The sequence below is a fragment of the Mustela nigripes genome, chromosome 11, assembly GCF_022355385.1.
Source record: "Mustela nigripes isolate SB6536 chromosome 11, MUSNIG.SB6536, whole genome shotgun sequence".
Lineage (NCBI taxonomy): Eukaryota > Metazoa > Chordata > Mammalia > Carnivora > Mustelidae > Mustela > Mustela nigripes.
Window position 1 is genome coordinate 8,673,459 of NC_081567.1, and position 17,144 is coordinate 8,690,602.

Sequence of the window (17,144 nt, forward strand, 5' to 3'; positions counted from 1 at the left end):
TTTGCAGTGGGAATGGCACGTATGGTGGAGCCAGGGCCAGGGAAGGAGAAGTTGGAATGTATATGCGGAAAGATCTTTCAGATCTTTTACTGGGGAGGCTGGACAGGCACTGAATCAGGAAGGGCTGCTGTCACAGGCTAGAAGATCTTAAGAAGCATCCAGTTCTTTTCTTTTACAGATACACTGTCTCAGGCCCAGAGAGGTAAAGTGACTTGCTCAAGGTCACCCAGCAAGATCAATAGCAAAGTCACGCTTCAAAGTGTGGGTCCTGCCTCCCAGCCGGGGCTTCTTTCGCTGCCCTACTCTCCTTAGGAAGGTGGGCAACCCACGAAGATTTCCCTGTTGACCTTGGTCTCTGAATCCGTTCTGTGCTCTGCCCCTACCACAGCCCAGTCGGCTAGAAGAGTGTCACGAAAGTATTCCCAGAGGACAGGGGTGGGGAGTACTGCCTACATCATAATATGCTGCTGCTGCTACTGCCTCCCCTCCAATCAGGGAGCTTTCTAGCCGCAGGAGGAAGCCAGAAACCAGGGGATGGGGCTGCAGTGATTTATGACTGCACAGAAACAGCAGGACACTAATGTCTTTGGCTGGCCTGCTCGTCTGCCAGCCCAGGCAGAGAGCCTGCATCTAAAGGTCATGTCCTCCAGTACTAGAGATGGGGCGGAGGGTGAGCTGTCCAGGGTGCCCACCCTTTATCAGGTCCATTACCAGAGAGCAAGGGCCCCCCCTTCCTGAGCAGATGCCAAAGGGTAGATTCTCCCTAGCCTGGGCAGGGAGTCTGGGAGATCTGCCTGAGTTTGAATTCAGGCTCTCAGTCACTGGTGTGTGAAATTTGACTGGTCACACAGCCTCTCACACAACCTCTCCGTGTGTCGGCTTCCTCGTCTCCAGAACAGGGATGATTCTGAGCCGCTCAACCCTTGGGACTGAATCATCTCCCAGTTCTGCAGGTACTGATTCCCTGTTTCCACAGCTAAAGAGGAGGAACACGCTGAATCTAGAACAATCACTTGTCACAGCTGGGTGGGGCACTTGGTGCTTATTTTGTTTGATTTCTCCCTTCAAAGTTGGAGAAATTAAAACCCTGAGAAGGGACGGGCTTTGCACACAGAGCTGGGGGCTAAGCAGAAGCCAGGAAGCTAGTTTTCTACCTCCCTGCTCCAGGTTTTTTGTGGTTTTTGTTTTGTTTGTTTGTTTACAGCAGTGGAGAAAGGAGCCAGAATATTAAGCCATTTGCTCTGTGTTAATGCCGGCTCTGAAGTCGTCCTCCAAACAGCCAGGAGCTGTGGGGCTGCTGCAGCTTTAAGCTTAGAGTCTTAAAAAAATCAAAAAGGAAAGGAGGGCAGGGCCAGCTCTCCCCTGCACCATTGGAGGGAAGCTTTGATGTGGAGACTGCAGATGTCATTCCTCTTTGGCTTTGGAACATCCTTTTCTTTGCATCTGCTTTATTTTTCCCAAACAGATTTGGCCTGGATTTTTAAAATGGTGATGATTTGTAATGCACATTGGACGGGTGGAGAAAGGAAATGAGGTGGAGAGGTTAGAGAGGCAGCCTGAAATGTACCGGGAAGTTCCCAAGATTTTGTGTCAGGGGCCCCGAATCACTGACACCTACAACGCACAGGAGGACCAGCGGGGTTGGCTAATCAGGGCTCATTGCCACAGACCTGTGATGCCCGGGCTGGAATGGCTCAGGCCTGGCCTGCAGGAAGGAAGAGAGAGGAAGAGGAATGACTTGGCCAACACTCCTGTAAGAGACAGAAGGAAGTGGGAGGGTTTATTCGCCAGCAGGCCTGTATTTTGCTGGGTGTTTGTAGTAAGGGAAGAGAGGCTACATCCCATGGTGGTGGTGGGGAGAGCTATTTCCTCCCTAGAACCTCTCCTCCACTGAGTCCGTCTCCACTTCTGCCAGAGCAGGCTCCCTGAAGTGCATCCATTCCATAATTCATTTATTTCATATGTTTTACATATTTACTATGTGCCAGGTGCTGTGCTAAGCTCTGAGAAGGCAATGGTAATGAATACAGATGCAAATCTCATCATTTTCTGCCCCTCATTAAGATCTCTCCACAGGTTTCCTATTTATTTCAGGATAAAGTCTTCACTCCCTTGCCCATCATTCGTCATTCGGGGCTTCTCATGTTCTGGCTCCTGACTCCATCCCCGGTCCCACTACCCATCACTTAAGGCAACAAACACATTGGATTCTTCACCTAATGATAAATAAATGCTTCAGGGAGAAACCAGCCTCTGAGTCCTGCTGCCTGTAACCCCTTCATGCTCTCAAATGCTACACACCCTTTAGGAGACTCCTTCGTTCTAGATTCTCATACACAACAGTTCTTATCCTGTATTTTTTTTTTTTTTAAACTCCTTATCACTTCCTAACATACTCTACATACATATCCTTATATCACATATTTTGGGGGGGTGTAGGGATTTTTTATTTTGTTCCTCGCTCTCCCTGTTCTCTTGCTTAGAACAGTGCTTGGAACACAGTAGGTGCTCAACAGATAATTGCTGAAAAAAATTAAGCAGATAAAACGTACAGTCAAAACTGCGGGTGTGTGAGCTACATGGGATGCGGAAAAGAGAAACATAGGAGCAAGAATTTGCCAGCCTGACCTCTGTGTATAAGTTCTAGGTGGGGAGGGAAGGGTTGGTTAACCCTCAGATACAACCTCGCGTTAAGCATGCAGTAGGCTCTGGGCAACAGAACTGAATCTTTGACACCCCACCCTGGAGAGGAAGGATCTCCCCAGGGGTCAGCCTGCGGACAGCTGCATCCTTTCTGTAAATCAACCAGAATGCCTGGCCAGTATTTGTCTTTCCATGTTTTCACCCCTTCGGGTCCACGAACCTCAACGTGGGTATGGGGAAACAGAACCTTGTGGGGGAGGGTGACAGTTTAGCTCCCAATATTAAGCTCCTTAATTCAATGCATCCCGCAGCGGGGCACTACCCCGGCCTGTCTGGATCTGCGGCGGACGCGCGTCCTGTCCTCTGTCCCTCCCCGGCCTGACTGCTACTTTAGCTCAGAGACGGGGGCCAGGGCTGAGGTCCTGGCCCCCTCCCCTCGTAATTTCCCGGAGAATATGGGGCGGGGCCGTGAATCAGCACTCGCTCGGACTGATGCAGCCTTAGTCCCCGCCAGGGGTCCCCAGTGGCCGCGGAATTAGACCCCCCCCCCAACTTCGCCACCGCTCACGCGCTATGACCATTGGGAGTTGTAGTCCTGACCGCCCCTTTGTCCTTGGTTTCTCCAGCGTATCACCCCACTGCTGGGTGAACTACAACTCCCAAGGGCCCACGCGCCGGGCCTGACAGGGCGGAGGTGTGAGGGGGTAGTGTGTAGGGTAGTCTGGAGAAACTGGGGCGCAGGAATCGGGGCGAAGTGAAGAACGGGGAGCCTTGGCAAGGGGTCGGTGGAAGAGGGGGACGCCCAGAAAGGGGCCGCGAGCTCAGCTGGGGAGGGGAAGCCCGAGAAGCGGAAGGGCCGGGGCGGGGTCGGGGCGGGGCCGGTGGCGTCACGCGGCGTGGGCGGGGCCGCAGGGGGTTGTCCGCCCGCGGCACGCACAGCAGCCGCAGCCGCCTCGCGCCCGGTCCCGCGGTCGCAGCTCCAGCCTTAGTCTCCGCGCCGCCGCCGTCGTCGCCTCGGCTGCTCGCTTCGTGGGTCGGCCCCTCCGGCACACGGGCTCCAGCCGCGCCGCAGCCGCCCTCCGAGCCCTTCAGGTCGCCCCGGTCTCCTCACCCGGCCCGACCCAGCCCGCGAAGATGGTGGACCGCGAGCAACTGGTGCAGAAAGCCCGGCTGGCCGAGCAGGCGGAGCGCTACGACGACATGGCCGCGGCCATGAAGAACGTGAGTTTCTCCTCCCCTCCCCCCGCCTCGCCCCAGTCCCTTCGCAGACACCGGTCTTCGCGTGGACGGCCCGGGGACTAGTCGCCAGTCGCGACTGCAGCGTTGACCGCCCCTCCCCACCCACTCGCGGGGCTGGGGAGGGCCCCGACAGCGATAGGGACTCGAGCTGTGACGCGGCCTCTCCTCGAGCGTCCCCCAGGGCCGGCGGCGCTGCCTCGTAGGCCCTCCCCGGGCTCGGGCTGGAGCGGGATCTTGCAGGGCTGGTCTCGGGATCGGGGTCCCTGGCCGCGTGTCTCCGGGTCCGCTGGGGACCTGAGCGGGGGCCGTGAACATCCTTTGTGCCCCACTTCCCCTCCTCCCAGCCTGGGCGTGGGGGCGGGGGACCGCATGGATGCGGTTCCTCTTTCTCTCCCCGGTGTCTGGGCGGCGCCTTTCCCATTCACTCATCAGGTCTCCGGGTTTTCTAATACTGCCCCCCACCCCCACCCCAGAGATCTTCCCCACTGCCTCTCCTGATGGATCCTTTAGAACCTATCCGGGAAAAATGTAGGCTCTCCTGAAACCCTGGGCTCAGTGGTGCCAAACCGAAACCTCCTTGCTGCTCTCACGTTTTTCTTAACAAAAGGCTCCTCTTTCTCTATACCCCAAAGCAAGTCCTCTTGCTTTTAGGCAAGGGGAACGTATGTCTCGCCGGCTTTTTCATTGATCGTTCACGACATGCCCTCTCCATTTCCCCCTAATTTTTCTTGTATTTAAAAGGGTAGGTAATTGTCTTTAAAATAAAGGTTATGCATTTAGCCGACTGGTTCAATTTGTGACACATGCGGTTTCTTTTTTAAATAGAGGCACACATCTGTTGAAATGCCTATAAGTCGAAAAAATATTCTTTCTGATCTGATGTTGCAAACAAAGCAGTGGTGGGAGGCAGTATCAAGTCATTCTAGAAGATTCTGCATTTGTCATATTGCAGAGAGCCTAGACTGGGTGGAGGCTGGGAGGAGTTATTTTAAAGGAGGAAAAAGTCTTTTTTTTTTTTTTTTTTAAATTTGTTGTAGGTATAGCTGAGGCTTTTTTTTTTTTTTTTTAAATAAGAAAAGCTAGCGCATCCTCATACTGATGAAAAGAGAATGCTGATCGCCAGTTGTCGCATTTTGTCTGGGATTCCGATCCTTGCCTGTATTGCACCATTTTGTCAGTAACACTACATTTTTCTAATGGGCTCTCAAGGAGTTTGATATTGGAGGAGGGGTCAAGTATTGAGCATTATTATGAAATACGGGGAATTATCTAATGAATGATTGAGGTTTCCCACTATCTTAACATTTAACTTCCTGCCTTATGTAACAAAGGTTTTTGAAAATGCATCTCCGGCCTGAAGTGGATTCAGGAGTGTATCCTCTTGGCACGTTAAATCTTTTTAATGAAGCAGTGTAGGTATCCCAGGTTAATTCTTAAATAATTTTGCTATTTCATAAAAGATAACCGTGCTGATGCTTTTGTTTAAGCCAGCTGCCTTAACGAGAACGATTTTTCTCATTAAGGAAGAGCCCTGATTCTGAAATTGGGAGTATTGCTGTGTTAATGTATTGCTCCAGATGCTATCTTTTTAAAACATTTTTAAAGCTCAGCTGGTAACTTCTGCTTTTAATAGAGAACAGTATTGGAAATATGTGTAGTTCATGTTAGACTCTTCTAATTTTTCCATATTTCTAGTTTCACAGGAAAGTGAGTGACCTCGCACCTATATCCATAGCAACCCAGTGATGTCACACACAATGACACAGAGGCTGCAATGCACCTAAGGGCTGGTAGGGAGTATGCAAATGGCATTTGTCCAAGGTAATGCAGAAATTAGCAGATAAGCAGGTGGACTTGAGCACTTCACCTTATTCACCAGCTAGGGGGTGGCCCCAAAAATAAGGATTTCATTTACCTTTAGGCGTGCAAATCGGTGACCTCTAGATAGGCCTGTCCATTTTCCAATTTCTAGTTTACTTAGGAGAGTATAAGATACATTTGTATTTTAAAACATTTTTTTCATTGTTAAAAATTGAACAGTAATAAATGTAATTTAATATATAATATAAAACAACGATTTTAAACAAGAATGTCTTCTGATCATAGTGCTGGGTGGACTGTATGCTTGGGTTTATTGCAGATTATTAACTTGGCAGGTTTTAATAAAAGACTTAAAAAATTATGACTTCCTTGGTCATTTTCAGTAACGTGAGAGAGTGAGAATTCATTACAAAACACTTTTAGATTGAGATTTGGGAAAGTTCTCTTTTGCCATAGTTACTTCTGCTTCTTGTCAGAATATGGAGGAAAGAATAGTTTAAAATAAAGCAGACCTTTTTTCAAATCTGTTCACTGTGACTGAGGAAGTATGCTTACCTCTGACCCTCATTTTCCTCATCGGTAAAATAGGTCAATATCTACTTGAAAAACTTGTGAGGATTAAATAAGGAAAGTAGTAGTGCTCAAAAATAGTAACTATTTGTAAAACTTGGTTTCTTCCTGTGTTTATGAAAGTCATCTCATCCTGGAGAATTTGGAAAGTACAGAAAGATACAAATAAAATACTCCATCCTGTCACTTAAGTAAATACCCTTCTAAGGCTGAAATCATCATGATGATAGGGAGCTTAAATTTATTTGCGCTTAATGAAATTATTCTGGTAATAATACTGTTGGGACTTGTGCAGCGTGGTAGTTGTGTGTAGGTGATGAGGATGGGGAATAGCATGCAGTGTTTTTTTTTTTTTTTTTTTTAAGATTTTATTTATTTATTTGACAGAGAGAGATCACAAGTAGGCAGAGAGGCAGGCAGAGAGAGAGAGGAGGAAGCAGGCTCCCCGCTGAGCAGAGAGCCCCATGCGGGACTCGATCCCAGGACCCTGAGATCACGACCCGAGCCGAAGGCAGCGGCTTAACCCACTGAGCCACCCAGGCGCCCAGCATGCAGTGTTTTGAGGAAGGAAGGGGGAAGTTTAAGAGTTGTGGGTTTTTTTTTTTTTTTTTTTTTTTTAAGTAATCTCTACACACAATGCCAGGCTTGAACTAACCACCCAGAGATCAAGAGTCACATGCTTCACTTGCGGAGTCAGTCACACACCCGAGAAGTTTAGTTTTTTAAGAGAAACCTGTAGTCTTCCATTTAAGGGGGGAGTGAACACCTAGATGTTTCTTGCGTTGTCCTTTGGATTCTAATAGCCTCTCCAGAAGTTAATAAGCTAAGTAGGCTACTGGTACTTGCCTCAGGAGGGAGAAAAGGTTCTGGGCTACTCATCTTTTTAAAGTGACTGGATTGGGGGGCACTGGCTGCAGAAGGCTATCTTAATTATATAAAAAAGGATTCTTGGAATCAGTATAGTTGAAAATTCTTGCTATCTTGGGGCGCCCTGGGTGGCTCAGTGGGTTAAAGCCTCTGCCTACTGCCTACGGCTCAGGTCATGATCCCAGGACCCTGGGATTGAGCCCCAAGTTGGGCTCTTTGCTTAGCAGGGAGTCCACTTCCTCCTCTCTCTCTGCCTGCCTCTCTGCCTACTTGTGATCTCTGTCTGTCAAATAAATAAAAAAATCTTTAAAAAAAAATTCTTGCTATCTTAAATATTTTTTTCTTTTTCCTACTGGCTCTTCCAGGAGGCTAGATCAATAGCCATTATCACTAATGGAGTAAGGACACCTCTGCGGACTTAGAGGTGGAGTCCTGCCAGCCATTATTCTAAGTCATGTGGTCTCAGTTGTTCTCTTTGAAAAGAATACAGATAACAGTTGGCTTTTTATGCAGTATTCTTTGCAATAACTGAAATGACATTAAATGCTTTTTGTAATTATTTTTAAAAAGCTTCCTATGTATCTTTTGAATTACATCAAGATAAAAGGTGTTGCTAAATGTAGATCCTTATTTTTTTATTTATTTGAGGGAGATCACAAGTAGGCAGAGAGGCAGGCATGGGTGGGGGGGCAGGCTCCCTGCTGAGCAGAGAGCCCAATGAGGGGCTCGATCCCAGGACCCTGAGATCATGACCTGAGCCGAAGGCAGAGGCTTTAACCCACTGAGCCACCCAGGCGCACCAATGTATATCCTTATTACAGAGCTTTGGATTAATAGCAGACCATGGGGAAAATTTCATCCCCTAGTACTTTTGGGAAGCTGTATTTACTTATTAAGCCAAACTCTAAATTGTCAAAAAGTAGAGAAAATTATGTTGTTTTTACTGAGGTAAAAGTCACGTAATAAAACTAACCGTTCTCCTAGTGTACAATTTGGTAACATTTAGCACGTTCACAATGTTGTGCAACCGTCATCTCTAGTTGAAAAAAATGAGAAAATGATATTTCTAAAAAGGGATGATGTAGCTGGCTGGATTTCAAACCTACTGATTCAGGAATGTGTCAATAATGAAGTAACTACAGCAGCTCTCAGCCAATGTTAATTGGCACCCTTTTGTCTTTGTTTTCTGACATTTGAACCTTTTCAGCATAAATTGAAAAAAGAGACTATTTTAGCTAGGCTTATATTCTATTTAAGAAGTTATAGAGAATTAAAACCATTTGATGTTCCCCCAGATGAATAAGAACAATTTATCTGAAACCAGAACAAACTATTAACTATTGGGAGATTATGGAAATGTTGGGTTCTTACCATGACTCATTTTCCACCCCAATGCTGACTTCGTTATAAATGCTTCACTGCTGTGTGGCAGCGGCCCCCTAATGAACACTGTACAGCACGGAGAGGGTGAGTTCCTCAAACACGGATGCTAAAGTGATGGGAATCCCCTGTGTATGATGTTCTGTCCATCGTTTGGGGGCTTCTGAGGCTGCCAAGATCTCTCCCATTATCACCAGCCGTCACCCTTTTATCTGGCGGGGCATCTGATTATTCCTGTATTGCTGTCCGATTCCATGGGATGTGGAAGAAAAGCACAGACCATTTTATAGGTTTAATGGTCAAAGGGGGCGGAAATCACATAGATTAGGTCATTGTCTTTTGTCTTTTTTGCTTAAGTAAACTCTGCCCGATGTGGGGCTTGACCTCAGGATTCCAGGATCAAGAGTTTATGCCCTATCATCTGAGCCAGCCAGTTGCCCCTCTTGTCTTATTTTCTGAGTTGTATTTCTTTCTTTCTTTCTTTCTTTTTTTATTTTTTTAAGATTTTATTCATTTATTTGACAGAGAAATCACAAGTAGACGGAGAGGCAGGCAGAAAGAGAGAAGGAAGCAGGCTCCCTGCCGAGCAGAGAGCCTGATGCGGGGCTCGATCCCAGGACCCTGAGATCATGACCTGAGCTGAAGGCAGAGGCTTAACCCACTGAGCCACCCAGGCGCCCCCTGAGTTGTATTTCTTAGTGCTTGAGCAGATATTTAAGACTCATGGGCAGTTCTGCTTGTTTCTGTAGGTGGAAAAGGCTGCCAGAATCTACTGCCTTATGTTCTTTCCTTTCATAATCATTTCCCTGTCGTTTTCTCCAAATTCTATTCCAGATATCAAATCCGATTTGGGTTCACTACCACCATATCATCTTACTTTAAATTGGCACTTGGTAGAGATCCTTGAATTTTGATTTTACTCATTTATTAATTTGAGTTAAAAAAAAAAAACAGTTCCATGAAACGTGATCAGTAGATGTTCCCAAGAGAACTTCAGTTTTAAGGTAAATGGTTAAAGAATTGGTTTGGTCCCATGATTTTGCAGCAACAATAAAAGTGAAATCTTAAAGACTTTGCATGGGTCTTTTTTCCCTTCCCTTCTAAAGCACTAGTGATGTCAAAGCCAAATTGGCATCTGTTTTTCACCTGTAAGGGCGTGTCCCGCAAGGGTTTTTTTCTTTACCCAAGTTCAGTACTGCTCAGTGTACTGCGTAGCCTTAGTTGGGTTGTGAGTAGGTAAGTGGGAATGAGCGTGTTCTCACATACATACTTTTTTTTAATAAGATTTTATTTGTTTATTGGACAAGAGATCACAAGTAGGCAGAGAGGGGGAGGCAGGCTCCCTTAAGAGCAGAGAGCCTGATGCGGGGCTCAATCCCAGGACCCTGGGATCATGACCTGAGCTGAAAGCAGAGTGAGCCACCCAGGCACCTCCGTACATTTTTTTTTTTTTTTTTAAACACGAGATTTATAAAGTAAATTTCCAGGTAAACTCATTGATCTCCTCCTCTTAATCTTTGGAGCAAGGTCTTCTTTTTGGAGAGATCGGAAGCCGGACTGAGTAGGACTGAGGTGTAGGGTCAGCTCTCTCCTCTTAATTCTGTTACGAGAGCAGGGGTGTCAGAGCTGGGGATAGGACAGTGGCAGCAGTGGGCAGCTGCGCAAGTAATGACAGGAGCTCAAGAGGAATCCCTTAGGGGCGCCTGGGTGGCTCAGTGGGTTAAGCCGCTGCCTTCGGCTCAGGTCATGATCTCAGAGTCCTGGGATCGAGTCCCGCATCGGGCTCTCTGCTCAGCGGAGAGCCTGCTTCCCTCTCTCTCTCTCTGCCTGCCTCTCCATCTACTTGTGATTTTTCTCTGTCAAATAAATAAATAAAATCTTTAAAAAAAAAAAAAAAAAAAGAGAGGAATCCCTTAGCCCCCCCCCCCCCCCCAGCCCAGTGTGCAGAGCAGCTGCAGCGGCAGAGAGAAGGCTAAGAGGTGAGGAGGAAGGCTTTTAAAGATGCAGGTTGGTTTTGAGGAGATAGGTCGTTTTCAATTTGGGGGGCTTTCTGAAAGGAATTCTTAATACAACACTTGAGCCTACCATATTTAAATTACCCGGATCTAGGCAACAGTGGTCTCTGCCAAGTAGCTCTAGGATGCGGAAATAAGCTTAAGTTGGTTTTTTTTTTTCCACTGAATTGTTTCAATTCAGTACCGTTCAGATCAGCACAGTGCTCTTTTTGTAGCAGTCTAACATGAGAAAGGGGACAATCGGCCTCTACCCTGGTGGGCGGGCGGGCGTGGATATGGTAGGGGTGCACATACTCTGTCCTTGCCAGCACAGCCTTACGGGTGGGGGGGGGGCTGCCTGATAGATGGATGCTATTTTCAAATGTTACTCCACTCCTCACACATGACCTATAGCTAGTGATTTTTTTTTTTTTTTTTTTAAAGATTTTATTTATTTATTTGACAGACAGAGATCACAAGTAGGCAGAGAGGCAGGCAGAGAGAGAGAGGAGGAAGCAGGCTCCCTGCCGAGCAGAGAGCCCGACGCGGGACTTGATCCCAGGACCCTGAGATCACGACCTGAGCCGAAGGCAGCGGCTTAACCCACTGAGCCACCCAGGCGCCCCAGTGATTTTTTTTTTTTAAAGAATTTATTTGACAGAGATCACAAGTAGGCAGAGAGGCAGACAGAGAGAGGGGGAAACAGTCTCCCTGCTGAGCAGAGAGCCTGATGCGGGCGGGACTCCATCTCAGGACCCTGGGATCATGACCTGAGCTGAAGGCAGAGGCTTTAACCCACTGAGCCAGCCAGGCGCCCCTATAGCTAGTGTTTTTTTTAAACTACATTTGTGTAATAGAAATAGACTTCAGGCACTCAATTTTTACTGTTAAGTTGAAAATTACCCAGTGCAGAAAGGCAAGGAGGGAATAAGATAGGAGGCTGAAAACAGCAGGAAAGGGCATCCTGGGGCAAGGAAAAGGTAGTGGGAACAAGTGGGTAGGAGAAAAAGGAATATTTAAAAAAAATTTTTTTTTAAATTTTATTTATTTATTAGAGAGAGACAGTGAGAGAGGGAACACAAGCAGGGGAGTGTGTGAGGGAGAAGCAGGCTTCCTGCTGAGCAGGGAGCACTATGTGGGGCTCAGTCCCAGGACCGGGGGATCATGACCTGAGCTGAAGGAAGATGCTTAAGGACTAAGCCACCCAGGTGCCCCTAAAGATTTTATTTTTAAGTTCTCTCTACACCAGTGTGGGGCTCTAACTTAACACTGAGATCGAGTCGCATGCTCTACTGACTGAGCCAGCAAGGCACCCCTGATTTTTTTGTTCTGTTTTGAGAAGGAATATTCAGGAATATTTTGAATTTCAGGATGCTGTTATTTTACTTTTTTTTTTTTTTTAAAGATTTTATTTATTCATTTGACAGAGAGATCACAAATAGGCAGAGAGGCAGGCAGAGAGAGGGGGAAGCAGGCTCCCAGAGGAGGAGAAAGCCCAAAGTGGGGCTTGATCCCAGGACCCTGAGATCATAATCTGGCCTGAAGGCAGAGGCTTAACTCACTGAGCCACCCAGACGCTGTAGATGCTGTTATTTGCTAAGGGATTCTGATTTTTTGGAAGGCTGTCATCAATGGGACGGATTACTGGTGACAAAAATGTCTGGCCTTTAGGATGTTAGGAAATTTGGGGAAAAAATTACAGGTACCACCGTAACAATTCCCCATGCAGGGAAATTTCCATCATGTCTTTTCCTGTAGGCTTTAGACTTGATTTTGTACCTTGCCTTCTCCCTTGACATTATTTCGAGGATCTTTTTTTCCCTGTTAATAGTATGTTCAGTGGCCAAATAATTTCGTGGTTGTGTCATAATTGTGTTTTTCTTTAACATTTATAGGCTTCCCCAATTTGTAAGTAATATTGCCATGAATACCTTTGTGGCTAAAGCTTCCAGCATAATTTATATATAGACCCAAAAGTGGAATTGCTGAAAGGCTGGCCAAGGATAATTTTTAAGGTTTTTAAAATCATCGGTAGGTAATGAGTTTTCTTAAAAGTAGTGAAAAATGTAATTGAATAGGCATTACATACACATGGTTTAAAATTTAAGGATACCCCATTGCGCTTTTACTATCATGAGGAAAAATAAAATGGAGTTGGGGAGTGCTTGACTGTTGGCAGGAAATCTCCCTTGTGTTACTTTTTGCATTTAAAAAGAAATGGTTGCATTTAAAAAGAAATGGGGCCCAGAGTTGGGCCCCCTGGGGGGCTCTGCTGTTGAAGCCTTTGCATGGTCTCCAGCTCGGGATCCTGCCATTGGGCTTTGGGAAGCCTACTTCCCCCTCTCTTACCTCCCTCTCAGCCTACATGTGATTTCTCTCTCTGTGTCAAATAAATAAAATCTTAAAAAAAAAAAAAAAAAAAACCACAGGGGTTGCCTGGCTGACTCAATCCCAAGAGTATACTACTCTTGATCTCTGGGTCATGAGTGCAAAGCCCGCATTGGGTATAGAGGTGACTTAAATAAACAAACTTTAAAAAAATAAAAAGAAAACACTAATATGGACATTTTCAAACACTTATAGAGGTGAGTAGTAGAAGTCCTATAACCAGCTTCGCCACTTGTCAGCATATGTGCCTTGTATCAGTGTGCCTTCCTCCTGGTCGGCCCCCTTGGGATTTACCGTCCTGGAAGATGGCTTCTTACCGACCTAGAATTACCCCTTATTCGCCATAAACGCTCAAGGTACCAGCAAGATCTCTCTACATTCACGTTTGGCCACCTCAAGTAGAGTTTCTTGCTTATAGCGTTTACTCCAGATGGCAGATGATTTCCATTTTTTCCCTTAAAAGAGGTGCTTCTCTAGAGTTGTTAGCAAGTACTGCCTGCCGGCAGCCTTTTCTCCTGAGGGGGATGAAAGCCTGCGTAGGTCCTGAGGGGCCAGAGGACGGATGAATTTTTACAGGAATCGTTGAATTTTTACAGGACTGTGATTCCTCTTCTACTGCCTTAGTTTTTGTTTTGTTTTTGGAAAGGTAGATTGATTCTTCCATCAGTTCTGGCTTTTATCTCTAACCTGAAAGAAGAGCTAAAACCCAAGTTGATTAGTTGAGGATGATGTGAGTAAACAACTTTGCTTCTCTTTGGCTTTGTTGCTTGCCAGACATTTTTTTTTTTGTTTTGTTTTTAAACATTTTTGCCTCCAGGTCTGTATACTGCTGGGTGTTCGGGTGGGTGGTGGGTAGGTAGTAGGCATATATCCTAGCTGTCTGTCCCCAGACAGCCTGGCTTTGCATCCCTACTCACAGCTATGGAGCTGACCAATTTAATGATGTTACAGTAATTTAGGTGGGTAAGTTGCCATTTTATCTATTTTTTTGCCTTTTGAAGGTCATGTAGGGAAACTTGAGATTTTTGGAAGGGGATGCATTTATGGAAAATAATGTGGTAAATTTCAAACAGATGGAAACAGAGCGACAGGACATGGAAGTCACACTGGATTCAGAGGATATTTGAAGTGTAGGGTCTTGGGGAATAGGGAGGGGGAGAGCATGGAGGAAGGGGTGTCGGGGCAGACGTGTGGTTACATAGCATCCGGGAGCAGAGTGCGCAGGGGTGTGGGTTTGAGGGGTGCTCAGGAGTCCACAGAGGGGAGCGGGGGCCAGTTCACAAAGGGCCTCACGAAGTCCCGAGTTCTTCCTTAAGCTGTGGAAAGTCCTGGAAGGATTGTGGGCAGAAGAGGATCATAATCCGATTTTTGGTCTGAAAAGATCTGGAAATTGAAAAGGACAGTGAGGCAAAGGGAAGGAGACTGATGAGAGTGTTCCAGGGGTCGAGTCTGAAGGGAGGAGCGCCTGGACGCGGACAGTGAGGGCAGGCCGGAGGGAGACTCTGATGGCTGGAGACTGAAGAAGAAAGGCGGGAGGAAAAGTGATGGATGAGATGAATTCCATCGCGGTCGAGCGGAGTTTGGGGGGCCACGTAAGTGGAGGCAGCCACATGTTACCACATGCAAAGCCCTTAGAACAGTGCCCTGCACGGGCAGTAGTATTCGTTCATCGAATAAACATTTTTATAGGACCAATTAATGACTGGGCTCTGGTCCTAGAGCTGGGGAATACATGGCCTACCTCATGGCCTTCATGGAATGGACATTCTAGTGGGGGTCACTGTCCATCAAGGTTAAAACCCGGCGTAGTAAGGTCACCTAGGGAGAGTGGAGAGTTGGAGTCAGAGTTGGTAGTGATGAAGGCAGGAAACCAGGAGACAATGGGTCAGAAGAGAGGAGTGGTCGGCGTGTTGGGTTCTTTTAGGAATAGAGATTTAAGTTGAAGATCCAGGGAAGCGTTGGTTGGGGACTGGAAATGGGAAGCAACAGTCGATGGCTTTTCTGAGTGGGTGCAGGGGTGGTGGGGTGGGGGGGGTGAAGGGTGAGGTAGTGCTGAGAAGTGTGGACTTGATTTTCAGGAGCTTGGTTGTGCGGGAGATGAAGAGGCCTCACTTACTTGGGTGATACGTGAATGGGAAAGAGCGGGAGAGGAGGAGCGAAGAGCCCTGGAGAGTGACTGCTGGGCATGTCTGTGGGGGAAGAAGCTGGGCTGGCGCACAGCGCGGAGGCAAGCGGAGGCAACGATAGCGCCAGTTGTTTGCTAAGAAAAGGCTCGGCTTCCCTCGTGGTTGCTCTCCTCTGTGAAGAGGCCGGAGAGGCCAGAGGCAGTAAGTACAAAGGGCTCCGCTGAGGTTAGAAAAACCTTACTGTGCTGGGACTAGTCTTGGGTCGGTGTCTCTCCCTTCCCCCATCTCCTCTCAGCTCAGTCGGAAAGTTTGTTTATATTCACACGACAGTAACTGAATTGCTGAATCTTCGAAGAAAGAAAGCCTGGAAGGAAAGCGAGAAAGGAGGGGGTTCAGGAGCACGAGCTAGCACAGGTACGAGTGAGGACTGGTACTGGATGGAGGAGGTTGTAAGGGTTTTATTTTATTTATTTTATTTTTTTAAAATTTGACGAAGATCAAAAGCCAGGGGGGGGGGGGAAGCAGGCCCCCTGCTGGGCAGAGCCCCCCCCCCCCCCCAATGCGGGGCTCGATCCCAGGACTCTGGGATCATGACCTGAGCTGAAGGCAAAGGCTTTAACCCACTGAGCCGCCCAGGCGCCCCAAGAGTTTTATTTTAAAGGCGAGTGATTTTTTTTAAGATTTTCTTTATTTGACAGACAGAAGTCACAAGTAGGCAGAGAGGCAGGCACAGAAAGTGGAGAGCTGGATGCCGGGCTCAATCCCAGGACCCTGGGATCATGACTCGAGCCGAGGGTAGAGGCTTTAACCCACTGAGCCACCCAGGCAGCCCAAGGCGAGTGATTTTGAACAAGGAGGTCAGTGTGTGGGTTGGGGGTTGTCAAATTTGGTGAGAGAACCGAACTATTGGTTTTTTTAATTAATTTGGAGGAATGGTCTTGGATAATGGAAGAAGAACCAGAGATCTGCACACGGATCTTGACATAGGTGAACAGACCTAATGAAAGTGAACAGGGCATTGATTCCAGGGGAAGTTGTGGAACCCCCCCCCCCAAAAAAAGGCATAAAAGGAAATTATTGTGAAGGGGAGTCAGTATGGGTTTGTATGAGAAGCTGTTTATTTTATTTATTTATTTATTTAGAGAACACTTGAGCAGGGGGAAGAGAGAGAAGCGGGCTCCCCACGGAGCAGGGAGCCCAGCACAGGGCTCAGTCCCAGGACCATAGGACCATGACCTTAGCCATAGGCAGATGCCTAACCGACTGAATCACCCACACTCCCTAAGAAACTGTTTAATTTTTAACTAATTTTGATTTAATTGCTTGTTAGAATAAGGTTATGTGACTACTAGCCATGGGAATGCTAGAATTAGTATATCTGAATTTTTTCAAGACTTTCGATTGGGTGTTTTCCTGGTATGTGGGATTAAACAGTAAGCTGCAAAATTCTGACAAATCTAATTGTTAGAAAGTGGGGTCAGACCGGAGCGATGGGTGGAATCTAGGCTACTGAAGTGGCCTTATGTTTTGCCTAAACTCTTGGCCTTTGGGCCCCAGATTCAGTTTTTTGTATTTACATTTGGTGCAGATGACGCCTAACAGCAGTAGCACTTGTTTGCGGGGCGGGGTGGGGGGGGGGGGGGGGGGGGGGGGGGGGGGGGAGGCATAGGGCGGTACGTGTGAATTGAGGCTGATGGATTTTCAGAAGTTAATTTAAGCAGAATTTAACACTGCAAGATAATAGTATTAAAATGAGCATATAAGTTTAGTTTTTTTATGTCAGATTACCCAAAAGAAAGATTTATTTCTTAAACAGTCCTGTTGGTTGGCCAGACTCAATGTGGCTCATTGAAACCACCGTGGCCATGGGTGGTTCCCAGCAGCAAGCCCTTCCTGATTCACAGGCACTTGTCAGGCCTCCGCTTGCCTGATGCTTGCTGCCATTCCACTGGCTAAAGGAAGTCACATAACCGAGTGCTGCTGATGGGGTAGAGAGCTAGATTCCATTTCTTCATGGGAGGAGCTACAAAATCAAATTGCAGAGGACAGAGATCTATGCAGGGCTGGGAGGAATTATTAGTGCCACTTATGCAAACAAGCTGGGCTTGGTACATTG

General features: G+C 47.0%; 1 protein-coding gene across 2 annotated transcripts in view; it reads left to right on the forward strand.

Annotated features, from left to right (window-relative positions):
- The first annotated feature begins 3,544 nt into the window (after positions 1-3,544).
- YWHAG (tyrosine 3-monooxygenase/tryptophan 5-monooxygenase activation protein gamma) overlaps positions 3,545-17,144 on the forward strand; it is a 29,783-nt gene continuing 16,183 nt past the window's right edge. For both annotated transcript variants that reach the window (XM_059414654.1, XM_059414655.1), the window contains exon 1: positions 3,545-3,864. In XM_059414654.1, the coding sequence (XP_059270637.1) occupies positions 3,778-3,864 (87 nt within the window). In that variant the 5' untranslated portion in view covers positions 3,545-3,777. The remainder of the gene's footprint in view (positions 3,865-17,144) is intronic.